This window comes from Zosterops lateralis, assembly GCF_965231275.1.
Source record: "Zosterops lateralis genome assembly, chromosome: 1".
Lineage (NCBI taxonomy): Eukaryota > Metazoa > Chordata > Aves > Passeriformes > Zosteropidae > Zosterops > Zosterops lateralis.
In genome coordinates, this window is record NC_139762.1 from 43,610,754 (window position 1) to 43,635,494 (window position 24,741).

The following is a 24,741-nucleotide window of genomic DNA, read 5'->3' on the forward strand; positions in this document are numbered from 1 at the left end:
TCTGTGGTGTACTAAGAGAACACATTCAAGAGGTCTGTGCTGTCCCTTCATATGCAAACTCTCCAAACAAGGGGTTGATTCCTGTCCCTTTTCTGTGCCACAGTTTAACCAGACCAAATCAATTGTTTGCAACTCCTCATGCAACTAAAGCCAACCAACCAGATGACCGATGAGCCACCTTTAATGAGGCTCTTGTTAACACAGCTGCATATTTTTCAGTCAAATTCAGGAAATACACTGCAAAACCACACAAATATACTGCTTTGTTCTCTATACAATTTTTGTTCACCCATTTCATACATTGGAGAACTATTCTAGAATAGCGTAATGTGGCTGAAAGATGCAGGATATTTAAGTAGGCTTGCCTTAGAGAAGTTAATAAAGGATAATCAGAGTTTGTTATAATGCATATTTACCAAATTTTATTATTTTTCCAAACAATACACAAAGCTACCAGAACTCTGTCCTGTCATAGTCACTGTCAGTGCCAGTTCTAGATTTGAGACCCTTACTTGAAGGAACACAAGGAAGAGAAGGGTTATGGAGACCACCTTTAAAATGCAGATTCAAACAATAATTTATTTTTCACAATTTTAAGTTCTTTCCCCACTGTTAGTAACTAGCAATTAGCAGATGAAGGCATTTTGGAAACTGCTTAATTTCTGTCCTTAAAGGGTCACCTAATTTGGTCTCTTTAGAAAACTGATGAAAAAGCAGAAATTAGGCCCAACATGCTGCATGCATTTAGCATTCTTAATCACCTGCAAAACTGGAAGTTATTATAGTAAAGGAAGGCACAGTTCTATTCCACAGTAGCAAAAGTCAAGGTCTCTTTCAAAAGTCCTGTGAAGATCTCAAGATACAATTTAGCCTTTAAATTGGGTAACTTGAAACTGTCATTGTTATAACAAGAATAAAATAAGAATAAAAGCGGTAGTAACTAGATGCAGTAGAGAATATTTTTTTTGTTTTCTAAGACATTAAATAATCAAGTAACGACCATAAACCATGACAACGAGGGCTGTGGACATGCAACTTCCTTACATAATGTGAAGTCACTGCCATAGAAACCAAATTACAACATTAGCTGTCTGTGCTACTCCTGTCTTAAACACAGGGTGGTCAAACACCCCTCATGTTCAAGTTTGTATAAAGGATATCCACATTCATCTCCTTCACCATTTCATTAGTCACTTACTGTTTTCTGAAATTTGTGATTTACTCCTAAAATAAGTACTTAGGATTTCAGTAAGTTACAACTTAGATGACACAGGATATGAAGCTTATAGCTTCATATTCCCTCAAATTTCTACCATTCCTCAGAAGTCAGACATTTGTCACATTTTATATACGCTACATGAACTTGTGATTTTAAGCAATTAAAAACCCATACTCATTTTGGAATAGACACATTTGTATTTACATATGTAATGTAAACTGAGTCTATTTACTGAAGTCATTTATTTCGGACCCTGATGGGAAAAAGGTTGATTCTTTTTCTTCCTAACTTAAATTTAGAACTGCTCAACAGTTTACAGTGTACATTGCTCAGCTGATAAGATGTGTGTTTCTACAGAAATTCTCTTTCTTCAAAAGTGATTTGTAATATCAAGTAAATTTAGCCAGGTTTTATAAATTACTCCTCACATTATTTACTGTAACAGCTGAACACTATAGTTATTTTTTACTAGGAACCACTTAAGCTAGAAGGAAACAAACCAACTTCTATGGAGATGACAGAAGTGTTTACATGTTTATTTTACCACTTCAGAGGTACCAACCAGACTGTGGATAAATGAAGGGTGGAAATGGACCCCAATTTCCAGGATTATGGGCAGTTCCTCTAACCACTGTGTCAAGGCACTGAAGAATGTTACCCCTGCTGATACCTCTTCAGAGCAGATTTCATGAAGAAAGCCCAGTCCATAGAAACCTGCTGAATACAGGCCTTGGAAGAGATTCAACACACCAGCACTCCAATACCTAGTTCCTGTATGCAGAGGTAAATAGGAAAAAATCTATGTAAAATCACCAGTATCTCTGCACTCTGGGCACGTTCAGGGCTAGGGAGCAACTGGAGACCAGAGCAGGCTGTGCTTTTGAACTCGAGACACAAAACCCCCATCATGAACGACTTCATTTGGATTGAAGGGTGGAACCATGATGGGCTCAGGAGCAGGTACAGGCTGGAAGCTCACCAGGATAAGTGGCAGGTGTGCTTGTTACAAGTTAGAATTCAAGAACCTGTACACAGAATTGGCTGAGGGAAGCTGAATGAATACTCAAATGTACAGCACAGCTTCACAGAATTGTCTGAAGAACCAAAACAGAATTTAAGAGTAAAAATTCACTTGACAGGTGAAACACTGCAGAAAATGAGACTTCTATTAAAAATAGTGATGAAACATTATATACAACAGTACAAAAGATAAAAGCTGTTATCATACCACTGAATCATTTGAATGGTGCTTGTTGATACACTTGTGCTTCAAAAAAGAGAGTAAGAGAAGTATTTCCACTCCTGTGTAAGCCAAAAATCTTAAAAAGTTGCATCCCTTGCATAAAAAGTCAGGAGTGAGAAGGCAGAGAAAATTTGTGTTCAAATATTTCAGCATTTCTATGTTGAAGTATTTTTACATGGCCATGTGCAAAGACTACTGACAAATCTGGAATATGCTCAAACTGGACCAGTAAAATTTCAAGTGTAAGAGTCAAGAACAAGGATTACTTTTTCATAGATACTCAATTTTTAGCTGATTTAACTAGTCTTTCATTCTTTAATTTTTAATGAAAAAGGCTTTGAATAAACTTGTATACTGACCTATCTAGTTCTCAGAGATACTACCATCTGTTAACTAAACTTTTTTTGTCTTTGTAAAATGGGATTTATTTTTCTCTTGCTGAAGGCTGAGGCAGAAAACATTCACAATCAAGGCTAACATTTTTTAAATTAACATGCAGAATGGTTTTTTTTCTTTGTTTTAAAGTACTAAAAATCCCATCAATATTACTATTAGTACACATAGCAGGCAAGAAAATTAAGATAAATCTTTTCTTTTCCCCATCCCTCCAAAAAAGAGCATAAATAGCAAATGGCATTTAGGAAATTATTTCCCTAATTAGCTTATCTGTCTGGTGAAACAGTCTGTTCGAAGTTATTTCACTTGACCAAGACACAATCATCAGTAACTAAGTCTTATCTTCAGAAGTTACTCCTATTTTCATTCAGTCTGGCAACTCACACTCATACACTGGAAGCCCCAACATAAGGAAAACATGGACCTGGTGCAGTGAGTCCAGAGAAGGCCATGAAGATTATCAGAGGGCTAATGCACCTCTCCTGTGGAGACAGGCTGAGAGAGTTGGGGTAGTTTAGCCTAGAAAAGAGAAGATTCTGGGGAAACAAGAGAGCTGGAGAGGGACTTTTCACACGGGCATGGAGTGACAGGACAAAGGCTGCTGGTTTTAAACTGAGAGAGGCCAAGTTTACATGGGATATTAGGAAGAAATTCTTCACTGTCAGTGTGGTGAGGCACAGGTTGTTCAGAGAAGTTATGGATGCCCCATTCACTGTCAGTGTTCAAGGCCAGGCTGGATGGGCCTCTGAGCAACCTGGTCTAATGGAGATTCCCTGTCCACAGCAGAGGCTTGGGAATGCATGGTCTTTAAGGTTCCTTCCAACTCAAACCATTCTATGATTTCATGATTTTTCCCTGAAGTCAATAGCATGGATTTTGCTGGTTGAGTAAAACCACTAAAATATGAAGAGATGTTAATTTCTCTTTTTTAGTAACCAATGCATCTCAAATTTCAGTAAGGGTATTTTAAGAGAAAACATGATTGAAAGGTCCTACTAAACATGCGCCACTGCCTTTATTCCAAAACAGAATATATTTTTAAATGCAGAACTGATGATATGGAGTAAACCAGCCTATCTCATTTGATACCTACTGTTTAGCCACAAAAAGTTACTTAATCTATATTAAAAAACCTAAACTAACATTTTCTGCATGAATTCCAATACTACTACTCCAGAAAATAATTAGCCAGGATAAAACTCAACATTAATCAATTAAATATAAAAGCAAGTTTTCTTCTTTATAAAAAATATTCTCAAAATCATTGGACATATCAAAGCTATTGTACATGTTTCACTGCAATGACTGTTCTTTTTTTGGTACATAAAGATAATTTGCCCCGGTATCTTAAAAATTCTTCATGTTTTCAGATAGACTATCTTTTCCTACACATTTTAGCTGTATAATGCATAATTTGTACTTTATTTACAAAAATTAATATCTGAATGCAGCTTTACACATGAATGCAAAACTTGGGCATCTGGTTTATAACTAGGTAGTACATCCTTGATTTTGGTCCCACCAGATCTGAGTTGCCAAATTAGTCAGCCATGGGCTGGAAATAATTAATCTGAGTACTTGTTTGAAAGATAGATGAAATTAAGGTTCCTGGCTGTGGAAATGTATTCATCATAAAGAAACCTTGCTCCACAACAGCAGCTTGAAATACTGTGAAAACAGTTCTCCCATGAACACAACAACATGACTACATCCCTATACTTAAATTACAGTTTAGCTGATACGGCAGTAACTGAAGTCTTGACAGCTTCTTCTCTGTAGTTTCGCTTGGATAAATTATTCTTTGCTTCACCCAGCAGTTTACTGGTGAACGCATGAAAACTTCTGCATAAAGTAATGCAGAAAAGAATGTAAATTATACTTCATAAATTTTGCCTTGGTCAGATTTACTGAGAAGTTATCAGGATCACAGATTCCCACAGTCCCCTGCAGCCCCATCACATCAAAGCCTCACTTCCAAATACAAGGCTGCAATACTTGCAACGTAACATCCCCTTAATTTTATGCATTAAAAGTAGTTTCTTGTCAGTACAGTAATTAGATTGAGGGGGAAAAAATAACCAAAGGATAGCATAGTGCATGAAAACTGAATTCCCATTTCATTAAAATAAACTTTACTATTTGTATACAGTTTGCCACAGAACATAAACTCTTTGTTATCATCAAAGTTTCTAAGTGTTCTACTACCAATTCTTTCTATTTGCCCCTTCTAAAAAGTATAAAAACTTAATTTCTGATAATTTTTCAAATTTGACTCAGTTTTTTCAGCAGCATGAGATAAACAGCACAGCAAGGTGAAGGCAGAAAAGCATGGCTATTAACACCAGTACACTAGACAAGACAGCTGCACAGAAATACACCTGGTACTCACATCAATTCCTTCTGTTTTGTTTCAAAACACATTTGAAGCCAAGAAGTAGAGTGTACAATTCTCCTAAAAATACACTGGTAATGATGATGAATTTCAGTCACAGGAGTTTGTCTTACACAGAAGGTAAGTGAGCCAGGCAGAGCTGATATTACCTAAACTTGCTAACTCCAGAGACAGGTCCTACCACTCTCCCCCAGAGCCCTACTCCAAGCTCCATATTCCCTTCACTTCCTGTGCACCACCTCTTTCTGCTAACCTGGCAGAAGTTAAGCCTGCAGAGAGCAGGTTTTCTGTCAGTTTTTGGCTTTCTAACAGTTTTCTGTCAAGTTAGCTGATAAAAGTCAGTTCATCCAATGGCCAGCCATGCAGCAGAGTGCAGCACAGGAGAAGGGGCAGCTCTGCACTGAGGGAAGCAAAACAGAAGGGGAGGCACACCTTATGCTGGAAAGCAGATAAGCATCACACTTTTAGTTTTCTGCACCCTTCCAGCTTCACGCTCATTGCATAATGTATCTAAGTATAAATGGTCTGAAGTGCTGCAATACAATAGAAAGGCAAAATTTCAAAACAAGCAGAGAAATGCTTCACATTTCTGAGAATTTAGCTATAATCTGATTTTGAGCATAATAAAACTCCAAAATGCTGCCAGGTATGCTCAATTATTCAATATTGTATATGGTCTGCAAGTATCTTACAACCTGGGTTTTTTTTTAATGCCAGTCAGTGAAATCTTATATTCAGTATTTTTTTAGTGCAAAAGGTTACTGTACATAGCCATTGGGCACAGGTTTACATTAGTCATTCAGTTTGAGAATAAAGTGTTATACACACCCAGGAACATCCAAATTAGCTCCACACAGGCCAGACAGGGTCATCAGGGCCAGCTGGCTATGCTCAAGCACCCTGTGAACACGGCTGGAGCTTTGAAACACTAAGCACACTCCAGCAACACTGTATTCAAGTAAAGAGCCCTTGCAAATGCTTGATGCAAAAAGAAAATAAAAGAATTTGGGTTCAATCCAACAGACACAAAGTGGATCTAAAGGCAGTGTACCATCATCTTAGGAAAGCAGAGTGTATGTATAACAAAGCCTCTGTTTCCTTCTGTAATCAAAAACATATGACTAGGTAATGAATATGTCGTTTCTCCATATGGACAGAAGGTATCTAGGTCTGAGTTGTGCAAGCCTGTATCTAACTACTAAAGCAGCAGAAGTTATCTGCAACTTCCAGGGCAGCAGCAAGTTGGATTTGGACTACAAAGTGCCAGTTGAGTAGCATGGAGCTACAGTAACCACAATATTCTTGTTAGTCATATCTTTTATGAGGAACATCTTGCCACCATTCTCTTTGTGTTGCTGTGATGACAGACTGCAATGCTAAGCAACTGTGATGGTAACTACAATGTTATTTGTGTATTACAGTACTTCTCTAAAGGCTAGTGCTCAACTGTGCTAAATATACAAAATCTCAATGCTACAATCTGAATTCGCCCATTTTTCATCCCCAGAAGAATGAATTTACTCTGCAAATGTTTCCATGCATTTGCAAAATACCCAACTACAATAATATGAACCTATCATAAGTGTCTATGTCTTCCAGCATTACTGTAGCCTACACAGCACTTCACATTTTGTAGAGATGCCAGGCAGTTAAAATAGAACCTGCCCTCCTCTGAAAGATTCAACTAATCTGAAAAACTCCAACTGAATTTTATCACCTAGGAAAGAGGCAATTTCTATTTATGTAATGATCTAATTTCTGTTGATGCTGGTAGAGCAAAAGGAAGAGTACTACCAGAAGCACACTGTTCTTTCTCATCTGTAGTTATCAAATTTCAAATACTGATGAAGCTCATGGTATCACGGCACTGCTCTGGACAGAACTCTGATCTAAAGTAGCATGTCCATTTGATTTAGGAAATGAACCTTATGTCCAACAATAGTCCTCTCACTTTCCTCTGACTGGAACAAATTTTAATTAAGTATGAAAAACCATAAGAAATGACAAGCAACAGAACTTCTCATTATCTAACTCACTCAGCTTTTTGAAAGGCCCTGGGAACATATGATCATTGCCCAATATTCCTCTTGCATCATTATAACTACAGCTTTAAACACAAAAGGAAATGAGAGACCTAAATTAACTAGGCTCTTTTCAAGTATGCAAACTTTCAAGTGACATCACAAAGGGCAGATTAATCCCTCAACCAGCTGAAACAGTTGTTTTAATAAAGCAAGCTTTTCTATTCTCTTTATTAAGCATGTAACTTTAAATAAAGACTTGCCCTAAATATTTTAGTTGTTTGTTGAAAGAAAATGTAAATTATCTTCTCTTATATACTCATTCTAATATTGTTCATAACAGATCCAAAAAGCTGCGTTTCTGGCAAACTCTTCGGCCAAAAAATCCCATCATATACCCAGATCAATTTTTCTTTCAATAATTTTTGCAACAATTTTGCATAAATTAAACCAGGCATGGGGTTTTAAAAACACAATGAATGCAAAGGTACTTTAACATGCACAGAGTGTAAGCAGGGGAATCCATTTCAATTTGTCATTTTAGCAAACTGAGTTGGATTTCAAGTGGTCAGATGCTCACAATGGGGCATGACCACCTCATTGCACTGGGGAAAGCATGACCTCCTTTTTACTAAGGAACAAGTTTTTGGATTGGTTCAACTATAATGTAATTTCATCCTAACTGGTGGAAGAATCTTTGCCATTGTCAGTCACTATTATTGCAATATTAATAGCCCCATTCAGCTGACAGCTGAAGGAGTTCACAGCACTCCACCACTATTTCAAGCTATATATACACACCTTGCACATTACTCGCATCACAATGTAACTGAGGAAATTTCTTTCTTGAAAATTTCTACTTCTGAATTTATACATACTCCCAGTCCAGAAGTGCAACCTCATCCACAAGTACAACTTCATCCTAGCATAAAAAATTACCTTTCAAGTTTAAGAAAGGTTTGCAGAAGCTGATTCCTCAGTTACATAATTACACTTTTATTGATAGATTTCCTAAGCGTACATTTAAGATTTCGTTTGGGGGAAAGGCTTTAAAGAAGGACCTATATTTCCCCCCCACAATCTTTGTATTTAAAATACATAAACCATATTCAGAAAACTTTTATAGTGTATCGTACCTTTTTACCCATAGTTAGAAAAGGAAAATCCAGTCCTCAAGGTCATCATCTTATAGTAAATTTTGGTACTTTTATTCTGGTAACTGACAGTACTTCAGAGAGATTTTGTAGTGCATTACAAAGTGATGAAAAATATGCCACTAAAATGTTAGGATACAAGCATTGCAACTGCTCACCTGGGATAGAAGTTTTAAGTATCCAGTAGCTGAGATAGCACAGTGGGGAATAAGTAAGCAAAAACTAACCACTGACATATATTTTAATATACTCAGAAATAGAAGATAACTGGAATCCTTAGACACTAGTTAAAAGAATTTAATTGTTTGCTAATTTTTCTACTGTTCACATGAATCCATTCCATATTACCCAGCCATCCCCCTCTACAAATCCATTCAAATTTTTTTCAGTACTATTCAGAAGTTTACCTCTCTAATTGTTTACAAAGTTCTCTAACAAACATTATTACATTTATCATTAAGAGGTCCAAAGCGTGCTTTGTCAACTACATAATTGAATTTGGACCATCTGGTCATAATGCTCCTAATTCCTCCACCCCCATTTATCTCCACACACCTCCTTTTTCCCAAGTATCTTCATCTGGGCAGCAATACTGAAACCTAATTCTTTGCTCATCCTCCAAAATTTGGCTGCTATTCCATTTTTCAGGAAATAATTCACATAAGGCATTGTACAGAATGCACTTTTCCATCTAGTTTTGAAGGCCACTGCTATCAGTTACACTCGTGCTTCAGGAAATTCTCAAAATAAAGAGACATAGCAGAACACAGCAGAACTCAGCCACTCAGAACACTTCCCACTAATAAAACCAGAACCAACTCATCTAAAACATTTGACTCTAAATAGAAATCATTTTGTGAAGTATCACTGTAGCATCAACATGGATTTGCAAACCCAGAAATAACAGATCCAAAATTCCTGATTATAGCACACTTGGGAAAGTACTTTCAAGTCCGGAAAACCCAGAGTACAATACCTATTCAAAGTTAGAAGCCACAAAGTGTTACTCAAATGGTTAGGCAAAGAACACAATACCTAATAGCTAAAAATATTTATATTTTAAAATAATGCAAGAATTATAGTTCAACAGTGTGCCTGTCAGCATACAAAATTAGTTGATTGTTTACTCCAGGTAAATTAACAAAAACCTGGACAATTCTGTCTTAATTTAAACCATCACTACAGTCGCTGCTACAAAACATAACAAAACACACAACCATGTACAGAGTCCTAATGGGTGCCATTAACACCCATGAAAATTATCAGAGCAAACAAGAACAGGAGGCATGTTGACTACCAGAAGCTATTTTTGAAGCATTATTTGCAATTATATGTACCTACACCTGTTGGGGAAGTGAGTTGTACCTCAACTAACAGATTTAAGCAATCTGTACGACTACAGGACAATATTCAGCGACCCCATGAGTGTTTACAGCTATTCTAAAAAGACTCTAAATTACTTCTGCTGCAATAAGCAGTAGACCTAAGAGAGACAGTAAGAGAATTACACGTAGCAGTCCACCCTGCACACTCCACTTTGCAGCTAGAAACATGAAGACTCATTTACACATTACTATTTCTTTTACCTTTTACACTATCAGGAGCACCTGGGAACTCATCAGCTACTTTTGGTTCTCAGAAAATAAAAGGGCAGAGATGGGATGGAGGGAGTTGAAGCTTTAACTTGAGTCCCTGTCTCTCCTTTGATAGCTGAGTTAGTACCTGGTGCACATGCCTTCCCACCACCTTGCAGCAGAACATGTAAGCAGCCTGGGCTCAAAATGCTATTCTTACATGGCTAAATGGAGCAAAGAAAATCACTGGTGGTTAGGTGCAAGGGAGCGTGGGGTCATGTTAAAAATAAATTTAAAACAGGCTACTTTTCCAAAAAGATGGGTTCTCTCCAAAAAAGCATTTACAAATATACCCATTGCATCCACATTATTATTAATTTTAAAATAATTAAAATGTATACAATTGCATCATTTCATACAAAAAGAACTTTTAAGCATTTTTGAGAATGTTTGAGTATCTCCTTCAAACAGAGCTGCTCCAGCACTAACTCATCCTCAGCTCATCTAGGTTATATTATTTCCTGCCAATCAGCTGCCTTCCACATACGGCATTATCTTGAAACAGAAAACAGACATACAAGATCATGGTATTTACATTTATAGATTTCCAGTTGAATTCAAAGCAGACATACATACCCACTGCTGGTGCATCATATTCATCCCCAAGTAAAATTTCAGGAGCAGAATAGGCAAGAGATCCACAGCTTGTGGTGAGCTTCTTTCCAGGCTGAAATTTGTTACTGAAGCCAAAATCAGTCAATTTCACAAGTCCTTGTTTTTCAAAGAAAACCACATTCTCTGGTTTTAAGTCTCTATGAACTACATGCAGTTTATGGCAGTAGGATATAGCATGAACTATTTGAGCAAAGTATTTTTTTGCCAGATCCTCATTGAGACCTTCTTCATGTTTCATGATGTAATCAAACATATCTCCGCCATCCCCTAGCTCTAGGATGAGATAAAGCTTTGTCTGGGTGTCAATCACCTCGTACAGCCGCACTATGTTGGGATGCTGCACTAATTTCATGCACCTGACTTCCTGAAAAAGATGTCCAGTGGCCAGAGTGTCCAGTTTGGTCTTGTCAATGACTTTTACTGCTACTTTTTCACCTGTAAAGACATGCCGAGCGAGTTTGACCACAGCAAAATGGCCTCTGCCCAAAGTTTTATCCAAGTCATACAATCCTGCAATTTTTCCATCATATCCTCGTTTGAAGCCTGCCATTCTGTTTCAGAAGATGAAATAATATTTAAGCTCCTTGGAAACGTGGTATTTTCATATAAGAGTATCTGATGCAAATAAATAGTCCATAATCACTGCCAAGCACACCTAAAAATAAAGAGACAAGATTATATACTTGTATAAAAGTAAGCAAAATTATTATCTTGTAATTACGCCAAGTTACATTAGCAATTACTACAGATCATTTATGAAATAATCTTCAGGAATTTTTGCAATGGGTTTAATAAAGCCTTAACATGCTGGATGTGCTAACTTGCAGATTTCTGACATCACATTTATCAGTATGCTTGAAGAAAGTGAGTTTCAACACTGCAATTATGAAAATTTGTCCCAAATTCAGTGGCCTTCATTGTCTTGAGTCAGAAACCTTTTAAGCAGCATTGGAAGAAATCAGTGTTATAAGGACTGTTAAAATTGGCAAAATCCGCAACTTTTCCAGATACACTATAAAACAGCTGGGCAGCACAGAATATCATCAAGAGGAACTTAATACATCTCTTTTTTGGCACATCCCTTCATACTGTGCATGAAACAGCCCTAATACAAAGTTCTGATGGCCTGACTTCGTATTTTTACCTCCTCCTTTTTAACAGCTTTCTGTTTAACAAAGCTCAGAGTGACATACAATACTTAATTTTGTTACTCTAATTAGCTTGAGCATTATCAATCAATGCTGTAATTACAGCAAGTGAACAAAGTTTTAAAGGCTGAAATGAAACATTCGGGTTGGATATACTTAGTGTTAAATAAAATATCTTGTTAAATATTTTGATTGAAGTTATACAAACTGGTGATAAAAAGTTTGGAGGTAGGCTGCATACATTCATCAGGCCTAGGAATGAGTGAGGAGAAGGGGAAGGAGAGTGGGAAAGAAGCAGAGAAGATTCAAGAGTTCAGCTTTTGTGTACCGAGGTCCTGTTTACCAGGTATTTGGCATTTAAGCAAACAAGACCCAACTTATAAAACATTCATATTCAAAACTGGTTTTGAAGATCTTACATCTCATTGTCATTTGTTTTCCACATACAAAACCTCCCAGAACCTTTTCCTGCATTGTTAACTTAGACTGAGGTTTAAATAAAAAACTGTAGCTATCAAAAAGCTAACCATTTCTCCAACTTTGAGTGCAAAGTAGTTAGAAATATGAAAATTAGATGGCTCATTGCCAACTCTAAAATACAGAAAACACAGCTCTTTAGAATATATTTTCAGTTTGAAAACTGAACTTCAAAAAGAAAAACTTTGAAATGGAAGTTGGCAAACAAACTGCCCCTTACATTAGTTATTCTCAAATTGAAATGTAAACATTAGATTAAAAACACTCCCTGCTAAACAAGTTATTTCACCAACAGTGGAACTAATGAACCTGGTTTCATATGAATTCAATTACAAGGTTGGGGGGTCCTATGAGGATTCTGTGATGTTTAACAAGCTCACCTTACTGCTTCTCTCAGTTGGAGCCATGGTACAACCTCTGCTATCCAGCTGTCTGCTTCCACACAACCCGTAGAAATCAGTTTGAGACCTCCACCCCTGTAAAATTTGAATGAAATCAATTAGCTTCCAAAGCTTCATAACCTAGACAAGGAACAGGGTTAAGTACAACAAGCATTAATATAATAACAAACAATATAAACGTTGAGGTTTGGGGTTTTGTGTTTCTTTAAAGATAGTCATCAAGCTTCAACAACTTCACTGGGTTTTGTGTTGCTGTATGCACCCTTTCATTCTGCTACTAAGCACTTTGCTTCACATGTTCTTTCAAAAACCACTCCACTAGAAGATGGTTGGCATATCTGCTTCCCAACACTTCCCATACTGCTTAACTTACAGTTTCCCCTACCATTCCCATGTAACACCATGCCATCCTTATTCAAAGAGGCACAAAACTGAATTAAAGCATGCTACATTAAAATAAATGCCCATGCCAAACACTCTCCTACCTGGTAGAAACTATTACAGAATGCATAGGGAACAGCGCAGTACAATGGCAAATACAACAATAAACAATAGAACTCTCCTGATCTTTCAGAGATTCAAAAGCTTCTTTACATCTGAGAGCAGTGGGTTTGTATTTAACACCACTTGATGGATTCCACCCCACCCCTCCCTGTGAAACTGGGCAGTGCTTTAATAAAGCATGTGAATTTTTAGCATCAAGAAAACATACTGCAGCAGAGCTGAATTGCTTAACTAAGTGCTGTGAGAAGAACCACTTCCTCTTGTTTGTTTTTAATCTCCTGATAATTTGTTCATCTTCTTATTCACCGTCTGTTCCAAAAGAAGAACTATCATACTCCATTTACCTTGCCTCAAGCAACTCACAGAATTAGTTTCCTCCCTTCCTAGCTCCAGCTCAATTTTGTTCTAATCCTAGTCTATCAATCCTTTTGCAGAGGTTATTTCACAGGCTTTAGCGTTCCTCTCACTCTTCTCTACTCATTTTCTGGTTTGTTCTATTCTACTTTCTCAGTCCAATTTGAGAGTTTTTCACTAGTACTCCACACTGACAACGTTTTCAAGCAATGCTTTACTTTACAGTTGTATAATGTTCCATCATACTGACCTAATCCCAAAACGAAGACTAATGAAAAACAGTCCATGTACACACATAAACCACCTAATCTTGGCCTGTATGAAGCAAGAGGGGATATAATTATCAGCTGTGCCCCATATGGTTGTGTCTCACTCCTGAAAGGGGTGCCAGCATTTTTTAAAAACCCAACAACAACAACAAAACCCCCACACAAACATGCTTTATAGTACTGCTGTCTCCACAGCATCCTGATCTGACTCCCAACTGCTTCTGGATTAGAGAAATTAAAGGAAAACTGGAGCACACAAATTAAAGACAACTTCTCCGAATTTAACTGCAACACTCAGTATGGAAAGATTTATGCTCATTACTCTGTTCACTTGGCACATTCTTAACCGTCGTTGTACAAACTCAACAAGTGATTTAACTCTAAATCACACTGTACACATAAACATCAACCTGTCAACAGAACCTCAGCAAAAACCAGTTATGCTCAAGCCATGGAGAAATATATCAGAGAGTAATCAATAGGATAAGAGCTTACAGAAATGGAAGATAAACTACCTTTCTTAATGTTGCAGCCCTATTAGTTGTAAGAAAATTAATGCAGATTCATTAACAGTTTAACTTAAAGTCTCCACAATAACAGACCAACTAACCCTTAACTCTGTGGTTTTAGAATAAATCTGCATAGATGAAGCTCCCACAGCTAAATACAGGGATCTCAGATGCAACACATGGTTTGAACATACCAAAATTTAGAATTGTTCAGTAGTAGGAAGTGGATGCAAAAATGTCATCGTGTATATAGATACAAGCCTTGGTTACAATTTAAATATGCTATCTAAAGGAGGGCAGTTGCCATACCAATACATTTCAGAGCAGTTTCTTTTTCTCAGTTTCTCTCAAGAGTAAGAAAGTAGAATTTTGACAGTATTTAAGGATCCACTTAAAGCACATTTTCATAACCTTCAAGCTGGAGCCTCTTTGAGACCCTTTGTTGTTGTCTCCTCAGTTACAACAGAAAAACTGTTGGGGCTGACTATGGATGAAATGACACAAACCTCTAGTTTTGCCATGACCCTCCAAAACAGGATTACTTTTAATGATGGATCATTTTGGTGATCTAGTTCACAATGTGACCTCTTGATTATTTTCACCAAATGAAGGAACTACAGACTAAAGCAGACAACAAGCAAAATTTCCACCAGCCACACATTAGCAGCAAGCCAAATAACAGCCTGAGAAAAAGCAATTAAGAGACAGTTACATAACAGAAAATATTTACCTGTCTTTTCATTTACATTATGTTAAATCCTCGATAAGTTCATTTTTCAGCATTAGAGTTTAGTTTTTGCAGTTGGTGAGTTAAGTAACCATTAGCAGCGTTTAATCCATGTGGCTAATTATGGTTCTAAAAATGCATTTTTCCTTAATTATACCAGAACTCAGCTACGCCCCCAATACTCATTTTATGCAATGCAGACATTTACCAGTAAATAAATTCAGAACAGATCCTTTCCACAGAAGCTCATATACCTATCCCACATAACACTGCCAACAGCCCCTAATGGAGATCTGCAGGAGCTGTTTTGTAATATCACATGCATCCCATTGAGAAGCTTAACAACAGTACTGTGATTCAACCATCTTTAAAAGATGGATGAATAGATCTGTTTAGAAAAAGCAGTATGTTTCAGAGACACTAGCTTTTCTTTCAGCAATTCACCGTATTCAAAAAGTTTCATTAGATTATACACTGTGTGTAAGACCAGCCTAGTTCATCTTGCCTGATGTGTGCATTAGCTTACTTTAGAAAATGAAGCTTCAAGGTCCCATTTAAACAAAATGCTGAAAAACTATCACTGCTAAGACTTCCCTGCATTATCAGTCTAACAGACATAAAAGCTGAAGTAATCTTCACTGGGACTGTCCTTCCACAGACAGCAAACCATCCCTGTCTCCCTTCACGATAAATGGAGATTGAGTCAACACAGATAAGAATCTGTGATAAAACAAATTGCACCCTAAAGCAGATAGCCAAACAGATCAAATGAATCATTTCTTGAAAGCACATGCTTTCATTTTCTGTAACAGGACTTTAGAATGAACAGTTGAGTGGATGAACACATTATACACATCTACCAGATAGATTAAAGAAGTTTTACCCTGCTTCTCATTTTGCTCTTTTCTCTCGGGTAAGTAACAGCATCTATACCAATTATTTATTTACTACATAATTGTATGTTGAGAGTAAGACTTATGTTGCTAGTGTTCCTAGAAACACTAAACCCAAAATTTGACATAAACAGAATATGAAGATTAAGAAGCATTTTTTTTCCACTCTGAAAAGAATTTGTACAAATCATCAGAATCTGAGAGCAAACTGAAGAACATAATAACTCAGTAAACAAACTGCAAGTAAACAAACTTCCAATATTTTCTCCCAATTTTTATCTGCCATCCTAATATAAGGTATCTTTACAGGCCAACCCATGAACCTTTAGAAACAGTGTATCTTGTTACCATATGAGCTACTACTTGCACTGTTACTGTTACTGACATTTCATAATGTGCCAATCTGCTTTCCTCCAGAGGGTTTTTTAGCACCTTTCTTTAGGTATAAGGGAGCACCAACACACTAGAAGCCAGTAAAAGGCATGGCAAGAGTGACATGTGAAGAACACACACACTCAATGCATATCACATGCCTGAAAACCTATCATTACTTAACTTCAGCATATTTCAAACTTCTTAAGCTCCTAGTACCCAAAATATTCAAGACTCAATATGGGAGTCAGGATTCCAGGAAAGCGTATTCTTCTTCCGTTTGCACACACAGGTGTCATGATCCAGCAGAGCCCTTCCTCCTCCACCCTCCCATGGCCTAAGCCTTCAAAACTACCATTGAAAGGTACCCAAAGAAACCCTGGCAATCTACACCTGCCCTATGGCCAAACATTTCGTACATGCAACATTTTCACGGGCAGAGGCAGATACAATTCATAGAGGCAGTTGTGTTACAACTCAGCCCTTATATACGCAATGGCTCCAAAAGCTTTATTTCCCAATTTATGTGATTGCACCACAGCACAGGCACATATCTTCCCTTTCCCTGATGACAAATCCTATAAACTCTCCTGTTCCCAGTGAGTTCCATGATAAAACAGGAGATTTTTTTTTCAAGGTGTACCTGCTCTTCTTTCATTTTCCTATTAGGCCTCAGTGTCTGTATCCAGCCCATACTGCGTTACTGAAATGTCAAGATACATCAGCAAAACTCTCAACTATTCCGCACTGGCTACCCATAAAATGATGAAGATCATGATGAAGAGTTACCAAGTAATGTTGTGTTACAAACATAAAAAGAAGAATTAACCTGAATTTTTAAACTGTACTCCTTAGTTTTAAACAGTCTATAAAATTTTGCTCTCAAAAGATATAAGAGGTGCCAATTGCTGACGAAGTTTGGCCATTGTAAACATTTGGGGAATCCATAATGAAATGTTAGTGTTTCATTATTTTAGAATGTACTGCAAGCATTAGAACTGCTGATGTGTAGCCTTAACTCTTCTTAGAATTTAAGTAAAAGCAAAATGCCAACAAGAATTCTTCAGTTCTAAGGTCCATTATTCTGTGAACAGTCGGCAGCAGAAATATTTGGCAGGTCAATAAACTTGGTAAAACATTGCTCCTGGACCAACAAAATGTTGGAGGATGGGAAGGGTAGTGCTATCATAGATTTGAGAAGAAAAAAGTTACCGACAGCATTTCATAACAGAAAATGATGAGAGCCTTCATGACCTGACTTCTGAGAGCAAGACACTTTGAGGCAGATCCCATACATGAAAAAAAGAAAATGTAAAAGATACAATGCACGATTCAGGATATCATCAACTAAAGAACATATTTATTTCTTAGATAAGGAATTCCCAAACTTTCAGACCTACAGATTGCTGTCTACCATCTATTTTCTTGAGTATTACTGCAGTCACATCATGCATAGACAATTTAAGCTTTCCTCTTTCACACAGCTAAGCTTTGGTGAGTGGTCTGCAGAACACTAGCAAAGAGGAAACTAAAATTTTATAACTGTGTTGTAGAAACTAAAATTCGCTAACTGTGTTGTAGAAACTCCACTTGATAGCTAGTAACTGTGCGAGAATCACTCTCAATACAGACAACTTGAAGAAGCCACCAGATCTGAACTGGTCCTTCAAGGCCTCTACTTTAAAAGTCAAGAATGTCTATTTCCTTTTTCTTTCCAAAAAGGTGAATGAGAAAAAATACAGACTACACTGATGTGCAAAACAATAGTAAGACAGCAGCAGTAACAAAGACTATGATTACAGACTAGACACCAAAGCTATTAAGAGGACAGATGCACCAAGACTGATGGAACCATGATCCACTGACAAAGCCATCACTGATAGTTACTGGCACTGGTTCCAATTGTGAAATATGCTAAAAGCCCAAAGTACTTTCACAACCTTGCTGATAATTTGCTGCAGTTCAGAAGGTACTTTCCATTTCTAAGAGGAGGTATTTCACAAGACAAATACAAGCTGCCCTATGGATTTAGGAACTCAGCAATAGCTTTACACTGTTTTAAAGTCCTCACACCACCCACAGCTCCAAAAGCAACTAATCTCAAGTTGTATCTGTTTTTTTCTTATGCCCTCTCTCCAAGGCCAACATTTTGTGGCCTTTCATTTTTAAAGGAAAAAAAGCAAGAGAGGCACTACCCTGTTCACATAGGAGAGGCTTCAGCACTTGAGCTCTGAAGCTGCACCTGAAGTATTATTGTACAGAAAAATACCAGATCTTCCTGAATAGCCATATCTTATAAATTACCTTCTGTATAGTAGTGTGTGATAACATCGTTTAAAAGGACTTGCTCCAAGTTTTGTGATATCTGCTAGTAGTTCCTGTATCTGTAAATCAGTTATAAAACTTTGTTCAGATCCTGTGATGTCATCATATAGAGAAAAATTAGTTTCAACTGAAATTCTCATGTTTTGCATCAGAATTTGCACTAACAGAATTTTTTTTTCTCAACTACAGAAAATTAGCATGGATATCTTAGTTACAGATATTCATACATTTAACCAGTGAAGGAAGATCTAGTATTTCAGTCAACAACTGTATAAGGAACAGAGATAACTCATGGTAGCTGGACTCCCTATCCCAAAATTATACTTTTCCAAGCTTGATAAACAGCATTAAAGTAGATTTTTGAAGATTTTTTTGTATTTTAAATCTCATAATGTTTTCCTTTTTTTTCTTCCCCCAAAATAACTAGGAACGTGAAACTGATGCAGAAATATTTTGCCTATCGGGTGATTCACGATGGTATCACCATCTTTTAGACAGGACATATCTTTACATCTTACTTAAGGAAGCTTATTGCAGGAACTTTGCAGAAAGCAGATAACTCAGATTTCTGCACTAAACTAAACTCTTTTAGAAAAGCTGCTTTGTCTACTCCATGTTCATCAACTCTCGGAATTGTTTCACCTTTTTCAAATAATTTACCACATAATTTTGTCATGCCAGGCAGCAAAGCCAAGACCATTAACAGGAGCTCTAAACATTCTGCCATTAATCAATGAACACTTCAGCGGGACAAAACATTTCAATGTTAGCACTGTTTTAACACCTACATCCTTGTTGTGTAAATTCAGAACCACAAACATGACTTCTTTTCTGTATCAAGGGAGGTGAAAGCATCACGTGCCATCTCAAACACAAGGATTCGGATGCAAATACTCTTAGTACCTACTACAAACAATAATAATTTCTATTAGATTTCTTAATATCTTCAAGGTCAAATATCAGATAGTTTCATTTGTTTAACAATACATCTGGTAACATAAAATTCAAGTACTGAATTGACTTAAGTTGCCACTATGAGACTGATGTTCTCCACCTAGGATACAAACTGCTTAAATCTTGATGTACAGATTGACTACAACCTACAGTTACTCAGTTTCAATACTTTATTCTCATTTATAGCATCCTAAATTAGTCAGGAACAGCTAGGCACCTGAAATTTGTCACACTTTAACATGAACTAAGATTACAAAAGTCTAGGCTATCATCCTTTAAGTGAAGTCCAGTCAGTAACTAGATCGGAGACTGCTGCACAAAACCCACAATGATACATAAAGAAAGAAAATAAAACAGGCTGTCAAATATAGTGCAACATTTCTGTCCCATCACTGTTGTAGAAGATCACTATAACAGAGGGATTCAGCATTTCAGAAAGTGAACATGCTCTGTTTTATATTTTGCAAGTATAATTATTTCTCATTAAGTTCTTAACATTGGTGACTCAATCAACTTATGAGTACTAGAACTCTGCCAGGGTGAGTTATCCTAGAATTGTAAGGGAATATACTTTTTTTCAAATCCTCTTAAGCTCTTACATAATACTGTTATGTGTATTAAAACAACAGGTACTTTACATTATTACAGCAGCTGTAGCATTTCAGTTAAGTGCTTGAAAATAATGTGACATACAAGATGGGCAGAACCTCACAGGCTACTAAAGTTAAGAGCTTATGCAATTTAATATTACCATATCCATCACAAACTGCAGCTCAGCCCTATATCCCTGATCTGAACCATGTTTCATTGGTTTCTTATTTTAAGACACAATCAGAAAACACTAATTAAGTAGGAATGGACATAGGTTCACCAATAAGTTTTACAGCTACAGCATTTCAGTGAAACTCTGAGAATCCAAAAAAGGAAGTGCATTATTTCACAAGAGACACATTGTGAGGAAAAAACCTAGCTGCACCAGGATACTGTGCCCTTGAAAGCAAGGCAGGCCAAGGAAGCCAAAGATGCTACTTTGGCATTACAGTTGCCAGTGGGACAGAAAGGATGATAATACAGCAAAGGTGCAGACTGCAAAAGAATTATTCAAGTATAATTTGAAGGCTGTTAGAAGAGACCAGGGTGGTCAGAACAGTGCACAAGATGACTACTGCAAGTAAAAGAATATCTGCAGTAGCATATTAGCATGCACACCCTTAACATGCTATTTCTTTAAAATAATCAGAAAGCAGATTATATTACAGTGCAACCACCCACACCACATGGCAATATCAGTTCTCATAGCAGGATGATTCAAGAACAGCAGTAACCTGTAGAGTGTCCAGCTCTCAAACTGTACTTTCTTGCTTCTCAATTGTGTAAAATGAAAACAAAACCCACAACACAGTAAGTACACTTAAGATGCAATTCTCCCTTTTCCCTGTTTTTCATGAAAGCCTCAGGTGTGGATCATAAAGATTCTCTTAAAAGAGACAGATGAATGTGCTGTCTTAGATGCTACCTTGCCTACCTGGTCAAGTTAGCTTCCTCTCTCCAATCACTTGAAAACAACATGTCATCATTCTATCACTTTTCTGGTCATTTAGGATATTCAGGAAAAATAAGAGACAAGAATGGACTTTGTCCTCCTTAGTTTTTGTTATTAAGTCCTCTAATCTGGATATTGTATGCACTAGAAGTAAAAGGAGCATATTAGTCTAAGCGAACATTTCGACATGTTTCACAAGGTAAAATTGGATTGCATTGTTTGCAAATGATTGTTAGTTCTTATTTGTTTCAGATTCCTTCTAAGGATCAGCAATAGTACAAAAAAAAAAAAAAAAAAAAAAGCCAATTTCCCACTTTCTGTGAATATCTCCCAAACAAACCCCACCACTCCTTAACCCAATTCCTAATGGTGCATGCCTTGAAATAAATGCTTACTTCTAACACAATAAACATTTGCTAGTAAACGCTTCTATACAGATTTCACTTTGCAGAGATTCGCTAAACTGGTCCTTCCCCAGAGCCTGAGGATCTAAATATATCCATAATAAACAACTCCAGAAAAGCAGCAGATATGACTAAGTAGTGACTGCACTACAGAGGGCAGGCGTAAGCATATTTGCATGCACTTCATTCATGCTAGATGGCTGAAAATCATAGAATACGCTTCAGCTGCTCCAGTAACTGTAATGGTACCACCAAAGAAACCACTGCTTTGCCCTCACCTACTCATAATGAGCTCTTGGAAGTGAGATGACCAATAGGAAACAATCTATGAATAAGCAAAAAGCCAAAGCATGTATCCCACATAAAGGTTTCTTCTTCACAGGTATATTAGCATCTCTTACCAATAAAAATATCCAATCTGAAAATGGGTCACTTTTGTCACCAACCATCCTCTGGCCAATATAAGGGGTTTTGCCCTAGTGGATGTTCTCCAACACTTTACTCAGTCTACTTACTTTAAAAAAAAAAAAAAAATCAAACCAAACAAAACCAACCACACATACTGCCCTTCAACTATTACCAAGACTGCACATCAACTATCTTTAAAAGTCATCTTCCATTAATATAAGCACCTGGGCGCCAAAACTCACCTGACAATAAGCACAAAGAGCTCAATGCAGGACCTTGCTAGTTATTCTACCGATTTCTACAGTAATCTCTAGGCAGTGATTCAGTGTAGTAAGTGCACTGACAGCAGCAAGGCACGTACTGACAAAGAAGGAGGGATACTTCCAGCCTCTGTCAGGAGGGGCACGCTCGGCCCTGGGCACAAGGAGACGAAGGCAAACCTGTTGGCTCCGCACCGGATTCCGAGGGGCGAGATGCACCGTCATTCCCCTAAAACGCACCCGCGGCCGGACCGCGGGGCTCTCGCCTCGCTTGTTTATGTTTTTTTTTTTCCTTCCCAGCTCTAGAACGCAGGCGGCGGGGCCGGCGCGGGCAGCGGGGAGTGGCGGGGCCGGTGTCACTCCGGTCACAGGCGCGGGCCGGTGTCACCGCGGTCACCCGGGGCCGTGTCGCGGGGCAGGGCAGGCTCCGGCAGGAACAGCCGCATCCCGGGACCCGCCGTCCCCCAGGAACAGCCGCGTCCGGGGAGCCATCGTCCCCGCACAACACCCGCATTCCGGACCCCCGCCGATCCCGCAGGAACACCCGCATCCCGGGAGCCCGCCGTGCCCGCAGAAACAACCGCTTCTCCCCTCCCTTCCCCGAGCCCTCCGCTCCCGCCCCGCCGGCACCGACACCCCGACCTTCGCCGGCGGCCGGGAAACGTCCCCTCACCGCCTCCTCCCCCGGGCCGAGGCCGCCATTGGGCTCGGCCGGCTCCGGGAGGAACGGGAAGGCGCAGGGAGGGGGAGGAAGGAACCCACCACACCCCACCGGCCCAACCCGAGCCGAACGCGGCCCAACCCCGCCGGCAACTTACTGCCCGCAGCGGCGGCGTCTCCTCGGGGCGCCGCGCCCCGCGCCGCCCCCTGCATGGGCAGCGCCCGCTGCGACTGCCCTCGGGAGCGGCGGAGGGGACGGGGAGCTCTGCGGGGAGGGAAGAAGGGACAGAGCAGGAGGCGGAGAGGGTCCAAGGGCCCAGCGGGGAGGCTCGGCGGGGCTGCGGCGGGTCGCGCCCCTCGCCCGCGCCGCGCTGGGACAGGACCCGGGGCCGCGGCCGCTCCCGCTGCGCCTCCGAACCGCGACTGACAACAACGGCCGCGGCTCGCGCGGGGCCGCCAGGGGCGGGGCGGGGCCAACGCACACCCGCGCGCAGCCGCGCCTGCGCCGCTCGGCCGGGAGAGGAGGGGAGGCCGCGCGCCAAGCGCAGTCACGGCGGGGGCCAATGGCGGGCGGGGGAGGCGGGCAGGGGACGGGGCGCCTGAGGGGAGCGGAGCGGAGAGAAGAGAGGAGAGGAGAGGGTGGCGGGACCGCCCGTCTCGGTCCGCTCTGGGCTTTGGTTTCGTCAAGGTCCTGAGCATTCGCCTTAGGCATGGGAAAAATAAGAGCGGAGGGCGAAGCGCTGAAGGTCTGAGGGTGCAGAAGCCCGCGCGCCCGCCGCCTGCGTGGGGCGAGTTGGCGGCCCCTGCCCCTCTGGCGGGGACGGTGCGCTGGAGAGCCGCTTAAAGTCGTGAGAGGGACTCGCCTGTGATCCCTGGGTAGAAATAACAGCGTGTAAATGAGAGTATAGCGAGCACAGAATCAATTAGATTGAAAAAGACTTCTGAGATCATCGAGTCCAACCCGTGGCCGAACACCGCTGTGTTAACCAGACCCCGGCACTGAGTGCAAACACTTCCCTCAAACCCCTCCAGGGACGGTGACTCCACCACCTCCCCGGGCAGGCGCTGGTGCCCCTTGTGCCCTGGGCAGCGATGGTGTGAGGGCAGCCAGGCACGCTGCTGCCGGATTCCCCCGTGCTGGGAAGGCTGGGAGCACGATGGATGGAGGAGTCATCTAGAAACAGGGAAAGTTGAAAGGAAAGGATGGCACTGAAGCTAGTAGGAGAAAACAGGCCGAAGAACGGGCCTGGCAGGGGGTTCAGGGTTTCCCTGTACCACACACCTGGCAGAGCAGTGTCCCTGCACACGCACCAGTCACTCGGGCAGTGAAGGCCAGGCCAACACCCCGAGTGGCTGCGCTGCAGAAAGTTCGGGATAAGTTGGTGCCAAGATGGGATGAGCGAAGCGGTTTCTTGGAGCATCAGAAATAATGCAAGAATTTCCTCTGAAGATCAAGGAAGGACAATCTTTGAATAGCCAGGGAATTCAAAGAATTGAAATCGGCACTTTGTAAAGGGCCGGGATTTTATTTATTTTTTTTTTTCCAAATAGAAATGGCCACTCAAGATATATGGAGAGAGAATACAAAACCTCACTATACAGCTAAGCCTAATTTTAAGAGAATGATTGCGATTTTCATTTTTTCCCCATGCTTTGACAAAATTTACATATCTTTCTTTTGTTAATAGCTTATGTACAGCAGAGGTTATTGAATTAACCTGGAATTTCTTAGCTTGAAACCAATCTTTGTGAATACACTATGCCAAAAAATACAGTTCAGGGAATGACTAAACTGAAATAGTGTGATCATATGTCATAAAAAGGACATCATACTTTTGCATTTTAAGGTTTTGAAAGAG

General features: G+C 39.5%; 1 protein-coding gene across 2 annotated transcripts in view; it reads right to left on the reverse strand.

Moving 5' to 3' along the window:
* Positions 1-23,058, reverse strand: part of SNRK (SNF related kinase) — a 39,598-nt gene extending 16,540 nt beyond the window's left edge. Inside the window, exons 1-3 of one of the 2 annotated variants that reach the window (XM_083863383.1) lie at positions 23,041-23,058; positions 12,680-12,775; positions 10,636-11,329 (exon numbers count right to left, since the gene is read on the reverse strand). In XM_083863383.1, coding sequence (XP_083719509.1) covers positions 10,636-11,224 — 589 coding nt within the window. In that variant the 5' untranslated portion in view covers positions 11,225-11,329; positions 12,680-12,775; positions 23,041-23,058. Of the gene's footprint in view, positions 1-10,635; positions 11,330-12,679; positions 12,776-22,864; positions 22,883-23,040 lie in introns of those variants that run through there. The other variant, XM_083863384.1, reaches the window with a different exon arrangement.
* Between the last annotated feature and the right edge of the window lie 1,683 nt (positions 23,059-24,741).